At 43.4% G+C, this 21,679-nt stretch overlaps 1 protein-coding gene across 1 annotated transcript; it reads right to left on the reverse strand.

The window, feature by feature from the left end:
* Positions 1 to 2,477: 2,477 nt before the first annotated feature.
* On the reverse strand, positions 2,478 to 17,274 carry WHAMM (WASP homolog associated with actin, golgi membranes and microtubules). Its single transcript, XM_027715809.2, has 10 exons — positions 16,701 to 17,274; positions 13,386 to 13,559; positions 11,897 to 12,047; positions 11,240 to 11,409; positions 10,386 to 10,551; positions 9,249 to 9,436; positions 7,717 to 7,803; positions 7,537 to 7,632; positions 6,615 to 7,155; positions 2,478 to 3,971 (listed from the first exon to the last, which is right to left on the reverse strand). The coding sequence occupies exons 1-10, from the start codon at positions 17,238 to 17,240 to the stop codon at positions 3,685 to 3,687; spliced, it is 2,400 nt and encodes a 799-aa protein (XP_027571610.1). The 5' UTR covers positions 17,241 to 17,274; the 3' UTR covers positions 2,478 to 3,684.
* Between the last annotated feature and the right edge of the window lie 4,405 nt (positions 17,275 to 21,679).

The raw sequence follows: 21,679 nt of genomic DNA on the forward strand, positions 1-21,679 counted from the left end.
AAAAAATCAGTATCTAGCATGCAAGTCAGCCCTGTGCACTGAGCTGGGGGGGTTAGCTATGGACATAAATCCCTAAAAGCAGCATGTTGACAGAAATGCTGACAAATCCATAGCTACACTGGCATTACCAGCTATGGCCACAGTGCTCCGTGCTCCAATACCACAGCCATGACTCCTCTCTTGCTGTGATCAAAGCACTGGGGTTTCAAAGTGAAATTCTTTCAGTCAGACCAAGTAGTCTTTGAATACATTAACGTTAAACCTCCCTAAAAATACTGGCAGCTGCTGTCTGGACTGCCCACATCATAGAGAGATCACAAGCCACAGCGATACTGATTTATAGAAATTGATTTCTTTATCTCATTACCGGGACTTCCAGTAAATCTGTGCATTATTAACTCTTTAAAGACAGACAACTGTATTTTTTTCAGTTTAAACAAATAAATTTCTGCAGCTGGACAGTCAGGGGAGACTATAACTACTGAGGGATTCGCTTATTAGCCCATGATAAGTTATTTTAACAAGGGTATTTAATGTCAAAAAGGTGTCCCAGCATTTTTCAAGTTAATATTAATCTAAACTGATAGAGTCGGTTATCACAGAGCCAACCTACTACTTCAGTTCCTCTTATTTCATCCATCAGCCCTTGTACTTTGCTGACTGTGCATGGCACCAGCAGCTGCACCAAACCTGCCAGATCATGTTGGTGTGGGAAGGCATCTGCTGAAGCCTGAGCTCAAATCCAGATTAAATCCTCTTGACCCTTGCAGGTGGTTTTTCTTGAGTGTCCCATCAACCTGGGGTAAATCAGCCTCAGGGTGCTGGGGTCATTTCCTACCCACTCTTCCTTCCACAGCCCAGTGCTGGTGGCACAGGACAAGTCACGGTCATGGAGAGTCAGAAGAAAAATCTGATGGTGGTTCAGAAAGGTTTTTTCGAGCCTTTTTACATTTAGGCATCTCTCAGAAAACAAGCTGTGGCTTCCCCTGCAGAGGAAACAGCCTCAAGGCAGCAGACACTGAGCTCAGCTGGCCAGGGGCTGCAAACCTCTCCCTGCAGTGCCTCAGCATTACCAGCAGTGCCTCGGGGTGTTTATCTAACCTGCTCTTAAAGATTTCCAGCGACAGAAACTCCAACACCTTTCCAGGCAACCTGTCCCTGCACCTGTCTGCTCTCACTGTTTGTTAGAAAGGTTTTCCTATCATTACCCTGAACTCTTTCAGCTATAATTTAAGCCCCTTATCTCCCTGTGAACGCACAGAACAAATTACTCGCCTCCTCTTTGCAGCAGCCTCTTATGTATTTGAAAACTGCTCTCTCTCCTTCTCCTCTTTAGGCTAATGCCAGTGCTCCTGGTGTTTACCCTGGTCATGCTTCTGATGTCCAGGAGTGTTGGTGCTCCAGTAGCTACTCTGCTGAGTAACACCCATTAAATTTTGCTGGTGAACCAGGTGGTGAGGACACTTGATAGAGGTGCAATTTTCCACACCAACCAGAAAATTGCAGTAGCACATTTTCCAGAGCAGGCTTGTTGCCTGTCTAGCAAATTAAGTGGGCTTCAGAAAACAGGTGGGTTCAGTGGTTTCTGAGTGGTTTTTCAAGGGTATTTTTCAGCCTGGGAGGTAGAGAGATCTGTTGAACACCTGAGATCAGCCCCAGCTGAGCTTCAGTTACAAAAGAAACCCCTAAGCAGGGGAAATCACTGTCCAGTGACACTGATCTTCAGATGGCCTCTCATGATTAAAATTGCTGCTGTTAAACCCCCCAAAGCTGTAAGATTTCTTGGAGAAATTGCAACTCATTCTCTGCGTACTTTAAACTGCAGCATTTAATGTCCTAGCACTGTAGTTAAGAATTCAACAATAGAATTAAACCACTAAAGGGCTCTGTGCTGCCATTTGGCAGGAGGTACCAGCCACAGGAAGGCAGCCGAGCCTCTGCGCCCTTTTCTCAGCTTTAAATAACTGCATTGCTGAAGGGCATGGCCTGGGAGAGGGCAGCTCTCAGCCCCAGCACCAGCCCCCTCTGCCCTCCCACTGGCCAAGACCCCTTCTGCCCAGGGTATCCTTGGGGAAGAGATTTCTGCTCTCGAAGGACCAGATTTTGTCTTCAGTTCCAGTCTATGTGAAGTGCTCAGCATTTGGGGTGCTGAAGTCTGAATGTGCAGTAAATTCTCCCCTGCTCCCCCGTGCCCATCCTGGCTCAGAGAGAGCAGGTGTGGGGGCACTGCCCATTGTGCCCAGCTCCCCTCTGCAGACATCACTCAGAAAAGATGAGTAAGAACTGATCTGTGCTGCTGCTGCTGCTCTTGTCTTTGTTTGGTTTGATTGCAGTGGACAAAAAAAAGTTTGGTTTTTTTCTGACATCCAAGCAGCAGTAGGTGCTTAAATGGCAAAAAACGAACCCCCAGCTGCTGCTTCTTGAAAACTGTTGCATACGTCTTTCCTGCGCTGATTAAACAGATCTGCTGCTCTGTATTAAACAGGGAAATTAAAGCACTGTATTTGCAATTGTGTTACCAAATTACAATTCATAAATATTTGAGAAAATAAGAGGATTTACATATAACATTAGTGAGAGTGCAGTTGCTATCAAAAACTAGAGTACCATGATATTAGTAACGGTTACTTCATAGCGGTATCCTAAAATGACAGCACATTGAATCCACTTCCTCTGTCAAGATACATTTTTATTAAGGGTCAGTATAAACTTCAAAAAAACCCTTGAATCATTTTTGTCACTATCTACCCAAAATAGCAACAGTCTCTACATTGAATGTAGCTGAATTTTTAAGTAGTCAGCTTCCAGGCACAACACAAATACCTGCCATTTATAAGGCCATCAGGTAATTTAAATTCATGAGAGTAGCTATAAACATGTATTGATGTTCTCAGCAGGAAAATGCAGCTCTGCATTATAGGACTAGATCCTGGAAAATACTATCTACAATATTTTGGCTCTTTCTTTCATTGTAAATGTAGAAGTATGAAAAACATTTAGCATCTAAAAGTTCTCTATACTTATAATCTTTTCCTAAAAAGTAAACTCTTCAGTTATTACTGCAGTAGTGCTTATTTCAAGCATGATACTAATTTTCCCAATCAGCATTATCAAGCGCATTCATAAGTGCACACTTTCTAACATAATGATAAATGGAGCATCCATGTAGTTATTTGAGAGTGAGCAGCACTAGAAAAGCAAAATGTTAAAGAATTTTCTGGACAATGGAGGTAGGAGTGAAAGATTCCAGATTATGCTAAGTTTTCTGGTCTGCCTCTGTCACCACAGATTTGGTTCTACTTTTATCTGACAAAAAAGATTTTCAGTTATTTTTTCACTCCTTAAACTTTGTTGTGATAGCATTACCTACTATGTAGTAATGATCTAAAGAGTGTATGTTTCAATCCAGCATTTTAACTGTCTTCAGATGTGGTGAAAGCATGACATGGTTGAGCCAAAAATACCTATTAATGCAAGCATAATTTGGAGTATGATTTCTTATGCAAAAATAAGAATTTGTAGCTCCTATATAGAAAATCAACAGGATTATTTTACTTTACAAGACATTTTGGACTATCACACACACACACAATCACACTTCTTTCATTTTGAAAGGGACAGTCTTCCACAACGTGCAAAATTAGGCAGACAGTTCCAGTCAGTAAGTCTGTTATGCTGAACTGGTTAGCTGTCCCATTCTCCATTATTCCGATCGTTGTCCTCCTCTTCTTCAGAATCAGCAGACACTTTCTTAATTCTCTGCATGGCTGCTTTAATGCTTCTCTCTAGGTCATTAGGGGATCCTTTACTGACATCTTTTTCAGTATCTCGATTCACTTTCCTTAGTTTAACTCCTTGCCTTATGGCAGAGAGGATGTTGTCTTTCACAGAAGCATAGGGGTTTGGCTGTTCCACTTTGCGAAGATGAACTTCACTGCGTTTTAGAGAAGCCAAAACTTCATCCATGGAACCTGCAACAGATGAATCTATTGTTACCAGAAGAAAGAACAAGACAACCACACTTAGTGGTATAAAGCCCTACCCAAGTGCTCAGGGCTCTCCCTTTAATCTGTACTAAAGACAGGAAAAAGAATGGTCTCTTCCAGAACAGACTCTTTCAAGTTTCTGCAACAGCAGGTTCTGGAACTGCTTTTGAAAAGCAGTGAAGCTTTTATATCTTGAATTGAGAATCCAACACTTCTTCAACACTTTACAAAGTGGTCCTCTAAGGAAGATATTATACACAAAGGATGATGCTCTTTTTCATTACAACTTTATGGGCTTTCAAAAAAATTTCACTGAACCAAAAAATCTCCTGCATTCTTCCGTTATAAACAATCTTCCATCCCTCCTAGCTTGCTCAGAAGCCTGCTGAGACCATCAATTGCATTTTTGCTCAGCCAAGAGAAAAATAAAAGGATTTGAGTAGAAGGGCTTGAAAGTGCACCATTGAAATCAGTGGGAGCCAGCTCAGGCCCTACACAGGCAGGTCTTTTCTGTACAGACTTAAAAAACAATTCCCATTTTACAACATGATTTAAATCTCAGGTGTATGTTTCTGAACTTCAGACCATGAAGGGCACCATACTGAGAGAGCTTCCACTAGTCCTCCTGATACACACTAATTTGTGTTTTACTCCTTCTGTTGGATTCTTTGCTGCTTGCTGCAGACTGTCAGACAGGGAGGCCGTGTCCCTGGACAGCAGTTGACTCCTACAGCAATAGGTCCAGACCATCTGTGCCTCACAGCCAGAAGTATTTTTGCCATGCGCAGTGCACACAGGGTTATGTGATTAACATCAAGCACTTGAAATGCAACATTTTGCTAAATCCTGTGGTACCTTCAGAGACTGAAAAGGATCAAGCAAAGATCCACCAGGTCCTCTTACAAAGCCTACAAGTAAGAAAGCCTTAAGTCTATTAATGAAATGGGTTGCCTGGTAAAATACTAGTCATGCTAATAAATCATAAAAAAAGCCTCTCCTGGCTCTTCACATACAAAGACACGAGTAGTCCATAACAAAACCAAACATGTTTACGAAGCTGTTTCAGGAAGTTCCTGTGGCACTAATTTAGCAATTACTATTACAGCTATTAACATGATGGTTTTCTTCAAGAAACTGGTGTAAACAACCAATTAGATCTCTCCATTAAACAAAAAATAATTTTTCTTATTCAAAAATAATGAAAATACATCAATGTTAGGTTGTGAATGGCAGCAAGGCTGTTCCAACAACAATCAGACTACTCTGGTGTACAACTCCTGCTGCTAATTAAAGCTTCTTAAGAGTATCCGTGGTAGAGTTATCCCACGGACATCCCAGACCGAAGTCTGCACTGGATGCACAGTAGTTTGTCATGGGAACTCGACTGCGTATCAGCCCATCAGCTGCTTGTACGTCCCCACAGCTTGGAAGAACTGAAAATGCTGAACTTTCCTTGGTATTTCTGCCTGTGGTTTGCCTCTTAACTGAGAGAATACAAAGGTTGCTTAGATGTATTGTGAAGAGTCTGAAAGGGAAAGGAATGTACCACGTTTAAACACATTCTTCATTCTAGCATAAGCTCCACTGTGAAAAACGACAGAAAAAATTGCTGCCTTCCAACTTAGATCAATCTCCCTGACACAGTCAAAATATCCGCTCGCTTTAGAGATAAAAATAAGCCTGTTAGCAGGATGTAACCGGTGCAGCCTTGGGAGGCTGCTGAGCTCTATTCTCATTCAAACTACTGTTTCAATTGCCGAGTTCAGCCTTCAATTACACCTGCATGATCTTGCTAACAAAGCAAAGGTGTAACAGAGCAGAATTTCTCCCCTAGGAATGTATGCCAAAACTATTCACCTGCCTTTCAAATCCTGGTTGAATCCTACGCGAATTCTTTTACGAAACCTTTATTTAGAAACCAAGCAAATTGTAAGTGGACACGGCTGTGCACACCTTAGAAATGCAAGCAGCCCAACTGCTAGATCTGTAGTACATAAATCAGAAACACTAAATTGCAGCCTTAATACAACTACAAATTTACCCAGTGGTCTTCACACTGGACAGGTGATTAATCCTCAATCAAAATACCGCATTCAGTCAAAGTTCCAAAATTGTGGCAAGAACAAACCCAGCAATAAAAGTTGCTTCTCACCAAACAAAAAGAATAAACCTCCTTTCCTTGGAATTTCTTCTGACACCTTCCTACCAATTGCAGCTGTGGAATGTTCAGTCTCATGAGAAATGCAGGTCCTGAATTAAGATCTCTACAGAACTATTAGTGCTGTGATTAAGCATGGTTTAAATTAATTTCTAAGGCCATACTTAATAAATATGCAGAGATTCAAGTTCAACTGTGCTAAAAGATTGACCTGTCCCCTTTGACAGCACTTCACAAAACACGCCAAGCCACACACTCCAAGTCCAAGCATCATGAAGTGAAATCATTGTTACTCATTTAACATCCTGAATTATGGTCAGTGTTATTGTATGTGGTTTTTTAGACCAAGCTTTCCAAGAGCCTCATTCTCTCGATCAAAACTACACACTATTCCTGTCCAGAACCAGAGGGAGGGGGAACACAAAAATATAGGAAGTGAAAAAAGCACCAGCCAGTGTGAGTCCACTTACCTATGCAATTATTTATAGACGTCCTGGGTGAGTCATCCTGTTTGTGCAGTGCAGGGCTTTCTGAGGGGCTATTGGAGCTGAGGGGAAGTGGTGTATCCTCTGTTGCTGGTGATGTCTTTAACTGGAGAGGTAAGGGGGGAGGTGGGGGAGGAGGGGGCAAGAGAGGAGGGGGCAAGGGAGGAGGGGGTGGAGGAGGAGGTGGTGGTGGTGAGGATGGAGAGACCAACAGTTCCTTGCTGTGCTTTTGTTGCTCTGTGTCACCACCAGTAAGCTCTGTGTCACCATCACTAACAAAAATCTGGACAGGGATATCTGCTGGGGTGTTCTGACACAAAGCTTTTGATTCTTTGGCTTCAATCAGCAGTATGCTCTGTGGCTGCTCTGGAGCTGCCCTTGCTCGTGGTGAGGGTGCAGGGGACAGTACTGCTGGGGATGAAGGTGGAGGGGACAGGACTACAGCCTGCTGGGTGATGTTTCGTGGCAACTTGGGACTGAGAGGCTGGGGACGAGATGTTTTCAGAACAACATGAGCTGGACACTTCTGAAAAACAAATCAGAAGGCAGGAGGTCATATGTCCATTGGACTGGCCAAAACATCAATCCCAAAGAGGTAAAAAGTCAGAGAGTACAGACCTGTCCCACTCACCCATTCAAGCAGAAAATTCAACCTTGAATAAATTTAAATGAATATCAAAGTATTTCTTTCAAAGTCATTTTCTCACCTGTATTCTTTGCAACAGGTTCCACACCTGGAAATTATATTCTTAGTGGATTTAATCCTCTTGACTCATAACACATAAACCTATTTTAGGCTATCCAAAACATTGTCTCTGATTTGGACTGTGCTCACACGTGAGCTATGACTACTTTCTGACGTTGTGTTTTCACATCATTTAGGACTACTGGAGTTCACAGTACTTGCCTCCCTGAATGCTTTCAGCCTCTCCAGTGTTTTCTGACGTTCCTGGCTTATCCAAGCCTTTTTCTTTTTCTCCTCCTCTTTTTGCTTGTCTCTCTTCTGCATTAAAACACAAGTAAGTGAGCCTTACTCTGTGAAAACAAGCAGCTGGGAGATTCTTCAAGGCTGCAATTCAGTACTCACTATCTGTATGCTGTGATGCTGCTGGAAGCGTTTTTTGCTCTCTTCTGCCTGTTGCAGTCTCTGCCGGTGGCTTGCTTCACACTGATCCTGGGAGAAGAACAAAATTCAGGCAACTCTCAGTCAGTTCACATTCACTGTGTACCATCTGTGCCATTAACTCCTGTGCACAGGCCACTAAATAGCAACCATGGTTGCTATTTAGCAGTGCCAAGAAAGATGGCTAAGCTCAACTAGTGTCAGATGTGAGACCCTGATGGTGAAGTCTGTGGGAGTCCTTCATGGCTAAAGCCAGCGGGACCTTTTGTTTTCCTAAGCAGTCATATTTTTATTCATGCTGCAGAGAAAATATACCCAGACCTGAATTGACCACTCTGTCTTATACTTTTGCTAAAAAAATAATAGAAGAAATGGAAAAAAAAAAAAAAAAAAAAGAAGAAAGAAGCTCTGAAGAAATGTCACCCAAGTACCAGCTGGAGAGAAGGAATGCAAAGACATGAGGAAGAAGGCAAGAAGGAAGCTAGCAGGGCATTACAAAAATACAAGGCTTCTTTCCCCCTGTTTCTTATTTGCCATAGGTCCCAAGTAAAAATGCCAGGGAAACAAAGGTATGGGAAAGCACAATGAATGCCTAGCAGGGGTACTTTCTGTTAGTAAGAAGTGCCACAGAAAAGCTGCAGGCTTCAATATTTTCTCTGGGAGTCGCTATTTGTCTCTGTACAGAGGGGGATTATCCACACGGCTGGACAAGCATTTGCAAATCATCTGGCATTTGGCTTTAGTGTTACATAACCCATAGACAGCAATTAAGGAAATGAAAACAGAAGCAAAAGAAGTGTTTGCCAAGGAAGCAGTTGCAAGCAAGAGACAATGATGGCTAACAAAACATTTCCAATGTCATTCCCATTTTGTCCAGGCTAGTGACGGGTAAAAGGTCATACAGACTGGGACCTAATTTCTGCTCTCTGCTCCAGCAGGACTGCAGGTGTAAGGCAAGCTCAGCCTACTGGGAAGGTTCATGAGAGTCAATTTGTGTCTTCCTAGTTCTGCTCTGGATAGGAAACAAAAGAAAAACTGCCCTTTGCACAGAACTGAGAGGCTGGAGAGAGAATTGCAGCAGTTAAGTTTTCCCCTTCCCTCTGTCCAGAGGTAAAAGTATCAGCGTGTGGGCTGTTCAACCACTGCAGCTTCCTTCATGGAAGGCCAGGCTTCCTCCTGTACTGCAGATATTTTGAAAAGGTTGCTAAGGCAAAGCTCCAGCTGGCCTCAACAGGGCTCTGGTAAGGCTTAGCTGATGGGGGAACACCTGGGTCTCCCAGGTAAGTTTGTGTTCTAAGCCACATGCACTTGCACCACACCGCGGAGTATAAAGCTGGCTTAGAATCACATTGCCCCTCTCTCTGTTTGTGGACCTTGGCACTGAGTTTGAATCATCCTGTATGTTCCACCCAAAGCTTCCCTAATTGCTTCCTGTCCATCCCTCGTGAGTCAAGATATCAGCTAAAGAAAATGCACATCTCCAGGACTGCATTTACTTTTTTGTTCCTGAGGTAGGCTCTCCTCGCACAGACAGTCCCACGCTTTGTCTCCAACTGCTTAGTCTTCTGCCTCAGCATCGTCATTTCTGACAAGTTAGCGTAATGTTGTCCCATTGTCTGTTCAATGACCTTGAGCTCCTCAGGATTTTCACATGTATCATAGTAAACAACTTCATCCTGTTTCTCTAAAAAGGCATTTGGCATTTTTTAAAAAACCAAAAATTGCCACAGTTATTTAAACATTTAAAGAGCTAATGACATTTCAAAAGCCACTGAAGGCAGTGAGTTAGTTATGAGGAAGTGTAATGCTCCAGAGCCGAGCTTAGTCCTTCACAGTCTTATGCAAACATGTCATGTTACTCACAGGGGTGCTTTGCAGGATCAAGTTTATGCTGTTAGCATTTGTTATTTAGCTTCCTCTTTCAAATGTCTCTCTGTGTTTTAACTCCTACCTTCACCAAATGGAGTTTTCCTGGAAAACCAAGGACTGTTCTGATCAACACCGGGTGTCTTATTTTACTATTTACCACATTTTAATTATGCAATAAGCAGCAGCAATGTTTACTTCACAGTGCACATGGTAACAGAATTCATAAGCTCAAAGAACAAGAAGACTGGTGCCTAATTTGCTCATAAATATGTCACGATGAGACACTTAAACTGGAATATAGCAGCATTCAGGTACCATTCTAGCCAAATCACCTCTTTTTGTCATTATAGGATGTATTTTGTAACTTGTACACGTTATATTAGACTAGATTATGATGAATTACAGGACCTATTTCAGCAGGTTCACGATATCCAGTTTCTATGCATAGATCTTGTAACTGTGAGAGCAGTTAAGCACTGTCAATATAAGTTATTCCACATGCTAAACCAGTGCATGCACATATCACAGCTGCTGGCAAGATAAGCAAGCACTGTGGTGTTTTTTTAAACTTGTGCCATCAAATTAGTGTCTAATTAGTTAGAGGACAAAATATCAGATGGTGCCATGGTGCCATGAATGTTTTCCAAAGATGCTTTCTACTATTGAGACCCAAGCAGTGATATCCTTTCTTTAAAAGTGAAAACAGAGCAGGCTATATCGCTCCTGTGTTCTGAATATGTGCTTAAATAATTGTTTATTCTCACCTTTTATCTGCCTCTTTATAGTGTCCAACTGTACAATAAGCAGCATCTCTTCATGTTTCAATACTTCAAGCTGTACATTATATAACTCCAGCTGCGTTTCATAATACTGTATTTCCAGCTCCTCCACTACACTTAAGTTCTCTTCTTGTTCACCAAGACTCTCCATCTGTATAGCCCCAAACAAAAAATAAAAGAACAAAATATGCACACATGAAACATGCCTGGATGCACAAGTACCTGTAAAGAGCCTGGCCTAACCGGCAGCTGCTTAGATGCTTTGGTGTGGAAACAACAGAGCATTAGAAATGGCTTGGAGCAGAAACTCAGAGCAGCAGAGAGCCTTATTAACCTAAAGTGTAAGTTTATCTCCAGTCTACCAGGAAAGACTTCATTATAAACCACACAAATGATACTACTCCTGAAAACAATTACATATGGTGCAGTACACTACTCTTGGAAAATAAATATCAGGTACTCCTAGAGGCAGTTAGAGGGCAAATCAAGAAGATCAGAAGACTAATATTAAATATTTTCATTTTTCAGTGTCCTCTGAAAATAATATCTGGGTTTATCTCCCTAAAACTAACAATTTCAAAGGTTAATATCACAAATGCTAACATGACATTTGAACTGTAAAAGTATGTACCTTAAACTTTGCTAAGTGTCCCCAAAAATGCAGGAGCAATTGAAAAGACCCTGAAGACATGTGTTTTTCCACAACTTAAAACCATGCTGAAAACCAAAACTGTTTCATAGACAAAGACTTCGAAAGTCTACTCCCATGACCACTTTGGTAGGTTTTGATGAGCCCTTCACAAAACAGTGACAGAAAAGGAGGCTTTGCAAGGTCTTACGAGTTTCTGAATGCCAGTTCTCTTCTGTTTCAGGCACAACTCTCTTGCCCTCAGATGCTGAAGGGTTTCTTTTGCTAACATACATTTCAGGTTTTCTAGTCGTGGCAAAGCTGATGCCCAGGCGGTTTTGCCAAATCTTTCCTCATCTTGTTCCATCTGTTTGTGCATTGCTGTGGATTAAAACATTGCAGTAAGACATGAGAAATGCAGTGTACTAATAGCCCTTGTGCGTTTCTGCAGTACTAAAAATGCTGATCCAATTAAACAATTTTGGAAGCTTCTTTAGAAATTACAGGATTAAAAGGCTGAATTTGTGATCTTATATATGTAAGTAAAATACTTCGTTGTACCACGGGAAACATGCCTTAACAGTTGCACGGAAACCTACTCAGCTCACATGCTGAAATCCTTGAGGCTTGCATATTAAGTGTTAAAACTTCCACGGGTTTTGTGCAGAGCTTTGCAGCCATGGGTCTCATGCTTTGATAATATTTATGTGCAAGACAAATGCAAGTTGTAACCCAAATTAGCTGAAAGATATAAATCTTAAGTGAATAAAAGGCTTCTTTCTTAAGCTGGACACTCATCCTAGCCTCAGGTTCTCAGTCCCCTAAGTCGAGTATTTACACAACCTTTTGTGTAAATCATTTTGATTACCTGCCAGAGCCTTTACAGTTTCTTTGAAGTAGTTCACAGTGATATCCTGAATGGAGCACACAGCACTCTCAGCTCGCTTAGTCCATTCTTCAGCATCTTTCTGCAAAGCTGCCACTCTTCTAGGCCCCAACTTATCATACTGCAAAGACTTCTGCAAGGGCACAAAATTCCCGGTTACCGCCTGGTTTCCACAGAGGTGCAGCTGCACAGTAATATACTTGGGGACGTTTCAAGCAAGGCAGAGCATGGTGGGAAACATAAGCTTCCCCTCACCTGTCACAGTGTGAATCACTGTCCATGCCTATGTATTGCCTTGTTTCTCATTCTCTAGTCTAACTCATAACCTTTGTTTCCCAATCATCACCCCACATTTATTTCTTAAAATATTTTTTAAACTGTCATCTTAAAAATCACATCCACCGTGAGTGTTTTTAGTTGTTACTAAAAGTAACTCAAACCCACTCTTCTATGTGCAATGTTCCCTTCTATTTTTCCCCACGTGTTGACAGCACATTGCACTGTCAGGTTCTCCAGTTTGGCAGTTCTTTCACACAGGAACAGGGATACAGAAAAGAAACATAGGAGAGTATTTTCAAGTCCACAAAGTGTACACAGGTAGAAGACTAGTATTCAAATACTTTTTTAAAACAACTATGTTTCAAATGAGTCTAAATATCCCTTAGAGGTTTTTTTAATACAGAACAAATTTTGTTTCATTTGTTCCAATTTTCACTTTAATTTTCAGAACAGGACACTGGATAGTTCACTGTTACAGATTTAGACCTTCAGTATCCAAGCACCTTAGTCTAAACTTAAAACTGTTCTGCTCTTTTTGAGAACATCAACAGCTCATTTTAATTTTAACACACTATTTAAGGAAAAATCAAACAGTAAATGGCTGCCATTTCCAGGGGCATCATAACTTTCAGAATGTGTTTCCAGTTTAAGATGCACATAAAACTAAATGAATGCACTGACAACTGACATGTTCTTAATCTGTACTTGTAGCAGGCTGTAGCAGCAATAGAAAACTTTTTTGAGTGGGAAGGTCTCCTCTGTCTTCTGGTCTACCAGCACAACTGAATTAACCAGGTGCATCAGCATTGTTGAGGGAGGACATTATCACAGTCATAAACTAATCCCACTGAAGGTGGCACAACAAAGGCTACTTAGATCTCTGTAAATTCAGCCTCCCAGAGAGCAAATCCCAGGAAGGTGGAGCTTGGGAATATTTTCCTTTTAACTGGGACACTGGTGGGAAGACAGCTGCAGTTTTAGTCAAGCCACTACCAGGGACTCAGAAATCCTCTGAGAGCGGCTCAGCCCTAACTCTGAATTTCTCAGTCATGTCTGAGGGCTTGGCAGGGGCAAAAAAAAGTAGGTACAGACCAAAGTAAGGAATGTTACGTGATGTGAGTTTAAACTGCTCCAAGAGCAGTTGGTGCCCTCCTATACAGGTTGGCCTTTCACTCTGTAAAGGCAGACTTACCAGGATTTCCAGTTTGTACAGTGTCGCCAGCTCTCGCATATCTCTGAAGGGCTGCAGTAAATACTGGTAGAATTGTGTTGCCATGGTGACCAAATCCTGATAAGCTTCATCTTCTTTTTCATAAACCTTCATCAAAGCCACCATTGTGTCAGCACTTTTATGCTGCTGCAGAACCTAGTGGGATGAAAGGTAAATCAGACACAGCTGCTTTGCATTCGCGTGTGCTGGATGCTGAGGGGCTACTGGGGGAACGACCTGTAGTTCCACAGCCAAGACTTCCCACTGTATAGGAGGTGTATGCCAGGCATTCTGTGGCCACCCCAGCTGAAAATATCTTTGGCACCACCCTGTTAAAGGCACTAATTGTTGCATATTGCATTAGGAGACTGCAAGGAACATCATGCCTAGGGCTTGCACCACAGAAATTCTAATAACTGTGTGCAGATGACTTTGTTGCTGCTTTTTATAAACATAACTGGGAATCTTGGGAAGTTAGTGTACTGCGAGGACAAGCAAGACATTCTTAAACTAGCTCTTGCATTGCTTCCACAATTACTAAATGCCTGCTAATGAATTTCTGGATCCAGAATTTCTGACCTCAGGCACAGAAAAATCATATTGACATTTAAAAATAAGAATTCAAAAATATATTTCTACACCAGATAACCCTGCAGTTAAATTCCTTTAACTGCTGTACAACTTATAATAGTTTATTCTAACTTCAGTTCTAATGATATTACATTTTGTAATTCATAATTCTTTCATGGAACTGCTGCCTTCCTAATACACTAGACCCTATTTAAAGTCTTTACTTGCTTCTATGACAAAATACAGAGTTGGGGATTTCCCTTTAATTGCATTTGTTTATTGGCACCAATCAAAGCTTCAAAGATTTTTTCTTTGACAGCAGCTGGCAGAGACTATGGCATGCTCCACATGCCAGGATAGAGTGTGCTGGCTGAGAGAACACAGTGAAGTACCACTGAGAAACACAGACCTTCCTGGAAGGACAGTGTGTGCTCTGCAGCTCCAGGAAGAGGGAAGGGGATGGGAGGGAGGGGTGTGCTACAACAATGAGGAAAAGCATTAAAAAACTAAGCTTGATTGTGTTGCAACTGAAAACCACTGAAACTAAACCATCACCTTTGCTCTTGCCAGCTGAGTCTGGGTTAAGACAGCAGGAGCAGAATTCCCATGCATTTCCTCAGGGCAAGTCTGTGGAAGTCAGCTCAAGGGCATTTCCCACCCATCCTGCCTGCAGGCCTGGCACAGGCAAGACAGGGGAACAGGAGGATCTGAACTGCAGTATTACTGATAATCCCAGATGTTAAGCAGCCCCTTAGGGCTCCCCAGGAGCTTGTGGTAGCTCAGACACAGTTCAAAGGCCCACCTGCAGCAATTCCACAGTCTGCTTTTGCCCCACTACTAAGGCCAAACACAAACTTAACAGTTAACTTTCTGGTTCCCATACTAAAAGCAAGTAGTGAGGGTCACACTGCTCCTGGAGAATGTTTAGAGTGAGTACAATGGACGTGTTAATGACATTTTAAAGTCAACTCATGAGACAATTATTCATTTACAAGGGTTTTGGCTTTTTTTGTTTGGGTGTTCTTTGTTTTTCTTTTGAAGGGGTGGTATAGTATATCTATCATTTGGCCTGTTTTAAGGTAAAATCCCTGCTTTTACACAGTCTCATACTCTTTTCATAGAATTCCAGTTCACCATCAGCCCAACTGACTTCTTTGGTTGCAACAGTAATGTTCTTGTGGTTTTTTTCCTTGAACACACAATACAAGAAGTATTTACACCACACTACTCTCCTCCATCCTGTACCAGTATCTTTTATATTCTCTAAAATTAATTTCCAGGCCCAAAGGATGAAGTATTTGAGAAGGACATGGATACAAAGAGGGGAGAAGGATACTCTGGTACCTAAGGCTGGGTTAGTGGCTATTTCTTGAATCTTGCATAACTTGGTCTAGAATGAAGTATAATGAACTTATGTCCCTGGTAGGCCTGCAAATACAACACTACAGCATCTTTAGCCACATCTAAAATGTAGCTGGAAATAGTAAAATAACTGGCACCAAGTTGTACTTGACCCTCAAGCCACAAACTGCTACACAGCTGCACATGTTTGTGCTGCTTGCAAAAGAGTGTGGTGGCTGGAATGTGTGTGTAGCTGGGCTGTGAACTGTTATAGTCAGACACTGACTTTTGTATACAACACAGTACACGTTCATGTAAACTAAAGATGTCTTTTTAAAAACAGTGTCTTTCTGAAACAGGAATGTTGTTACAGCTGTTAAACACTGTAATAGGAAACAGAAGGCTAAAGTCAATTGTCTTAACTTTCCTCCAAAGCATGATCACTTTCGTAAAATACCTTTCAGCTTACTTTGCCAGAAAACAGACTGGAAACAGGTACTACAAGGAAACTGTAGCAGCAACACACTGGTGAGCTTGAACTTATCTGTAACTCTTGTTTTAACATTCTGCAACTGTGTTACCAGACACCATCCTTTGAATTCCTGCTTACAACAAGGGGGGAAAAAATCCAGGAATACATCTATAACAAGAAGAAACTTAAGGTACTAAATGAAGAAAGGGCTAACATCATCATTATTTCATCAATCATTAGGGCAGAATTTGACACTTTTAAAAAAATAACGCAATTTTTCTGACTACAATACACTTATTTGGCATAGAACTAGGGCAAAGTTTGGTTTTAATAAATAAACCTGACTTAGAAAATTAGCACATGATTGTACTCTCCTCTTCGGTTACTCTTCCATACATTGCACAACACTGCTGGATGCTTTTAGCAATGTGTTTTCGTAGGAGTGCTTACAGCTTAAGCAAACGCCCCAGTGTTCTTATATTGACTGCCCACCTGGAGCCGACTTATTCCCCACTTAATAAAGCTGCACTTACAAGGCTGACGACACTTAGTACTTGAGAAAGTTGACTTGGTGGCTCCCAGGCAAATAAAAAAAGTGTTGTGTAAGCCAAATCTGGACATTGGACAACACTACGAGCAAGACGGCATCAGCGGCTCGGTCGCCCTTGCTCACAGGACCCTTGCAAAAGAGTTTGCCCCGAGCGACTGAAGTTGCCGCAGCAGCGGCTGCCACGCTCACCGTGCACCTCCCAGGCGAGCGAGGGTGAGCTGCAGCACCAAACAGCAAACGTGCGCCTACAGCGTGGGGACCTGTAGGGAGCCCAGGGGGGGCCCGGCAGCACCCTCATCCCGCACCTCTGGGGGACAGTCCCGAGCCCCGGTCCCTCCGCCCCGCCCGGCCCCGGGGCCCGTACCCGCCGCAGGGCCTCCTTGGCCCGGGCCAGGTGACCGCGCAGAGCCCTCCCGCGCAGCTCCTGGAGGCTCTCGAAGTACTCATCGTCGCAGCGGCGGTCGGCGGCGAACAGCGCGTCCAGCACCACGCGGCCGCCGCAGAGCTCCAGGGCCCAGCCCAGGTACAGCTCCAGCGCCCGGCACAGCTCCTGCAGCTCGGCCTCGCCCGGCGCGGCGCCGCCGGGGAACAGCACGGCCCAGAGCCCGCCCGCGGCCGCGCCGGGCAGCGCGGAGGGCAGCGCGGGGAAGGCGGGCTCGAGGCGCGGGCACAGGGCCGACAGCTGCCGGTGGACGCCGCGCAGGGCCGGCGCCGAGAACAGCCCGGCCCAGCTCTGCGGGGCCTGCGCCGCCGCCTCCGCCCGGCCGTGGCAGGTCACGGCGAACGCGCCCTCCGCGCCGTTCCAGCCCACGAGGAAGCGGAGGCGCGGCGGCGGCTGGGGCTCGGCGAAGGCGGTGTCGCGCACGGCCACCCACCCGTCGAGGCTGTCAGGCTGCGGCTCCATCGCGACAGCGGCGACAGCGCCCGGGCGGGCCCGGAGCGAAACAGAAACCGGCCGCGGGCGGGGCGGGGCCGCGCGTCGCGTCAGCGGCGGCTCGCGCGCCCATTGGCGGGCGGGGCAGGGGGCGGGGCCGTGACGCCTGAGGGGCGGGGCCGGGGCGGCCTCCACAGCGAGAGTGGAAAATAGACAGGAAAAGGAGCGGGAGGGGCGGCTCTGGGACAGGTCGTTCTTTGTAGAATCGTGGAATGGTTTGCGTTGGAACGGGAGCTTGAAGATCGCCTCCTTCCAACCCCCATGCCGTGGGCAACCTTCAGCTAGATGCGGTCGCTCGGAGCCCCATCCAACCTGACCACCTCCAGGGGTGGGGCATTCAATACTTCACTGGGCAACCTGTGCCAGCACCTCACAACCTTCACCCTCAGTAAAGAATCTCTTCCTAGTATCTGATCTAAGCCTACTCTCAATTTGAAGCCATTCCCCCTTGTCTTCTGCGATTCTGTTAGGACAAGAGGGCACACTCTTAAGCTGTGCCAGGGGAGGTTTAGGTTAGACATTAGGAAGAATTTCTTTAGAGAGAGTAATTGGACATTGGAATGGGCTGCCCAGGGAGGTGGAAGAGTCACCATCCCTGGAGGTATTTAAGAGACTGGATGTGGCACTTGGTGCCATGGTCTAGTTAACAAGGTGTTGCTAGGTCATAGGTTGGACTCAATGAACTCAGAGGTCTTTTCCAACCTGATTGATTCTGTGATTCTTGTCCTGTCACTACAGGGTCTTGTAAATAGTCTTGCCCTATCGTTCCTGTAAGTTCTCCCTTCAAGTACTGAAAGGGAAAATTTTTGTGAAATAAGCAGCTACTTCTGCGAGGAGCAGCAGGCAGGAAGCAGGGGACACACAGTCTTTTGGGAAGGAGCAGCATCCTCGGGTTTGTGCCGCTGCCTGAGGGAGAGCCCCGGCTGCAGGTGGTTCTCCTCCCACCCAGGATTCCTGTAGTCACTGAGAAACATGAGTCCTTGTCGTGTCTGAAGGCAGGTGAAATGCCACACTCCTTCCTCACAATGCCCTGTGCCCATTTCAACTCAGCCCTGAGGTTGCCACACTTTGTATAAATACCACCCAAACACCGACTCAGGGGCCGCTGAGGAGAGCAGTGTTTATATGTTGCCTCTCCCTTATTCAGGCCCTGTGTGCAAGGCTGCATGCAATTCATGGCGCACAGAATGTTATGTTCCAGTCTTTGGCAGCGAAGCTGACACTGCTAATTTTTCAATAAATTAAAGCCTGCAAGATAGTGTAGTGTAATACAAAGAAAAAATAAGTTCTAATTTGAAAAATTAATAAGATGTCAGACAGCATAAATGTTAACATTTCAGCAGAGGCTGCATCATTTATGTGAAAACATCTCTGCTCTGATCTTACAGATGATGAAGGTGCTGTTAGTGGTAATGAGATCGTGTCTACATGGGCAATTAACTTGTGATTCCTTATCAAACAGCAAACAATGGCACTGCTAGGAATGTGAGAAAATGACACCAAGTTTAATTGGAAAAGGAGGAAAAAGGAGAGCTGTGACAAGATTGTTTCCCCTTGTGCTGTCTCCTGAGCCCAAGACACATATAATGCAATGTTCTCAAATGCGCTTAAAAGCCTCCTGCCAGCAAGGCTGGCTTGGTAGCATGTTCACAAGCAACAGACTGTGTGGGTTTGAGCAGACACACAAAGCTCAAGTGCTACAGCAATCAATAATCAGTGCTAATACACAGCCTGGTTTTTATCGTATGGACCTCTAATCAGTGTAGACTGGAGGGATATGTTCCTGTGAAAACCCACTGACCACTTTCTTCACTATAATTAGCTTTCCAGAGGTCTGGCATACACATAGGGTGGGGATGTATGTGTATGTATAACAAGCATATGCAACAGTATGATTTCTATTTTTTTCCTAAATTCTGAATTTCAATATTTCTTTCTAATATATGATCATGATTCCAACTCAATCCCATAGTAAAGCTTCTGCTAACTTAATAGAGAGGACTTTGCCAGTAAGTGTTTGCAGAGAACAGAACAGACACTTCCATGTAGTTGTGCAGCAATGCTGTAAGCATGTGTCCAGCCACGTGAGTTAGTTTGTGCTGGATGCAGGTTCTGTGTATCCCATACATGATAGTCTGCCTAACAGCCCAGCCTTGGAAATCACACCCAGAGGCAATGACTGCACTCTGCAGGGTTTATTAATACCACCTCCGAAAGTGAGAGGGTGCTCTGGCTTTAGTGAGGGCTCTCTATAACCATTCTAAGTACTTCAGATCCAGGAATCAACCTTCAGAGCCTTTTCTTGGTGTATGACATTCATCCTGGTGACACTCAAGTAGCACACTGCTGAAGGACAGCCGGGGCACATCTATATTTGTGCCATTGCTCATTGCTGGCATGTCCCTATCGGAGCAAAGAGGCAGGCTAGGGTTACTGCAATGCATCTTCCAACTGCAGTCATAGGAAAGTGGCGAGGAATTGCTTTCGTGTGAATTAATTTTTACTAGGGGAAATAGAAGTGAACTTTGATGCCATCTGAGCTATCAGAAGAATTTATGACGTCTTAAGATAGAAGGCAAGTTTTTAGGTAGTAACATTCTTTGTTATATATTTACGATAATTGACGGTCACGGACTTAAACATGCTTCGTGTAATTGTATCTGTGCCTGTAAACTGAGCAAACACTGAGCAATCATCTGAAAATCTTATTTAGGCAGCAGGGTTCCAGACAAACTTAATTATGCTCATTTTAATTTATTTTGTTTTATTTTGGTAGGAAAAATACATGTTAATTCACTTTTCTAATTAGTAGTAGCTTCTAAAGCAAGTCTTACTGTTATAATTATGGTGGGAAAAGCCTTTGCGGGAGCCAGACAACATTTTCTGGTATGTGTCAAGACCTTTTCTCTGTTTAACATGTTAGAATTTGCATGATTTATTTTATTGCCTTTAGCATAAATGGTATTTCTGCCTAACTTCTGTGTTTTTGTCTGTAGTAGGATATTGCTATAGCTGTAGAATCCACACTTTGTCTGCAGTGCCAGAATATAAACAGTGAACTTCTATGTGGGTTTTCTTACACATCCGTAAGGCTGGACTGAGTCAGGAATATAAAAACAGAGAGTGCAAAGTTTCTCAGTATTTTTCACTAGTTCAAGAAGTTGTTTTCTAGTAATGATAAAAAGTGTTGATAAAAAGTTTCTGACTGTGTTGACTTTGTTAGCTAAGTAATCCTCAGTAAAATACTGATGAAATAAATTTGAGGTAATAGCAACTACTCAAAACTACAAAGACCATAAAAAGTAGTTTGAAAGCAAACTTGTGTGAAAGCTTATCCAAAAGCTGATGACACTGGTGTCTGACTGATCTTTTGACTTTTATTTTTCAGCAAAAAAGTGATTTTAAAGCTTTCATATGCTTCACTTATCTAGGACTAGATGTAACTACAGGTTCATTAATATTCAGCTGAAATCTTTCCATGAACTCTTCTGCTTGTGGTAGTAAGCTGCTGATAAAACTGATCTGAGTAGTTTTGTAGCCATGATTTCATTCATGCTGGTGAGCAGTGGAAAGCTGTGGGAAGGTTTCAGCTCTGACAGAGCTGACTCTATACTGGCATTATTTCATTGCTGTTGTTAATACAGGCTGGTTGGAAAGAGTGGGCTTGGAGAGTCAGCATTAAAATTGCCTTTGCACCTTTAATGTTGTCCCACGTGCATCTGGGATATGCTTTATCATACAGCTTTGCATGTCACCTCCACGTGCTCTTTTCACACACCCCTCATTGCACAGAATGGACAAAATGTGCAAGGTCCGTGTCAGAGCAGACACTTCTCAGCTCACAGGTCAATGACCTGCCTTCCTCCCTAGTTATTGTGTGCTTTATAATGGAGACCATCATTGATATTTTTTCCAAGCTTCTTTTATGTTAAAATATATCTTTTTCACAGCACCTGAGAACTGTGAACACCCCCAGAAGGCACTATGTTTTCCCTGCAGTATTTTAAAGAAAGGACCCAAGACCTGGACTCAAGTTTCAGTATTAAGAATAGTAACTTGAAAAATCCAGAACAGGATTTTTCAAGGCATTTTCTAGTGTGTTATGTGGCATCACTGGTCACAAGAGAGGACGTTCTACATTATGCCTGACTGACAGTTCAGAAAACACTCTTGACAGCAGCTGAAGGGTGAGCAGACTTCAAACCAGGCCATTTCCAATTGCACAGAACAGCACTAACTGTGCCTGAAGCACAGCTGTAGTGTTGAGCTCGGGACAGGGCTAGTCCATAGTTTGGAAATCAGGCATGAGGGTAACAGATGAGCCACTCAGAAAACAGGATGCACACCAGAGACAGCTCTTTGCTGTGCTTTGCACAGAGGTGAGAAAAAAATAAGCCTCCCATGGCTTC

This window comes from Pipra filicauda, unplaced genomic scaffold (assembly GCF_003945595.2).
Source record: "Pipra filicauda isolate LSUMZ 115617 unplaced genomic scaffold, ASM394559v2 scaffold7_size6619720_pilon, whole genome shotgun sequence".
Taxonomy (NCBI): domain Eukaryota; kingdom Metazoa; phylum Chordata; class Aves; order Passeriformes; family Pipridae; genus Pipra; species Pipra filicauda.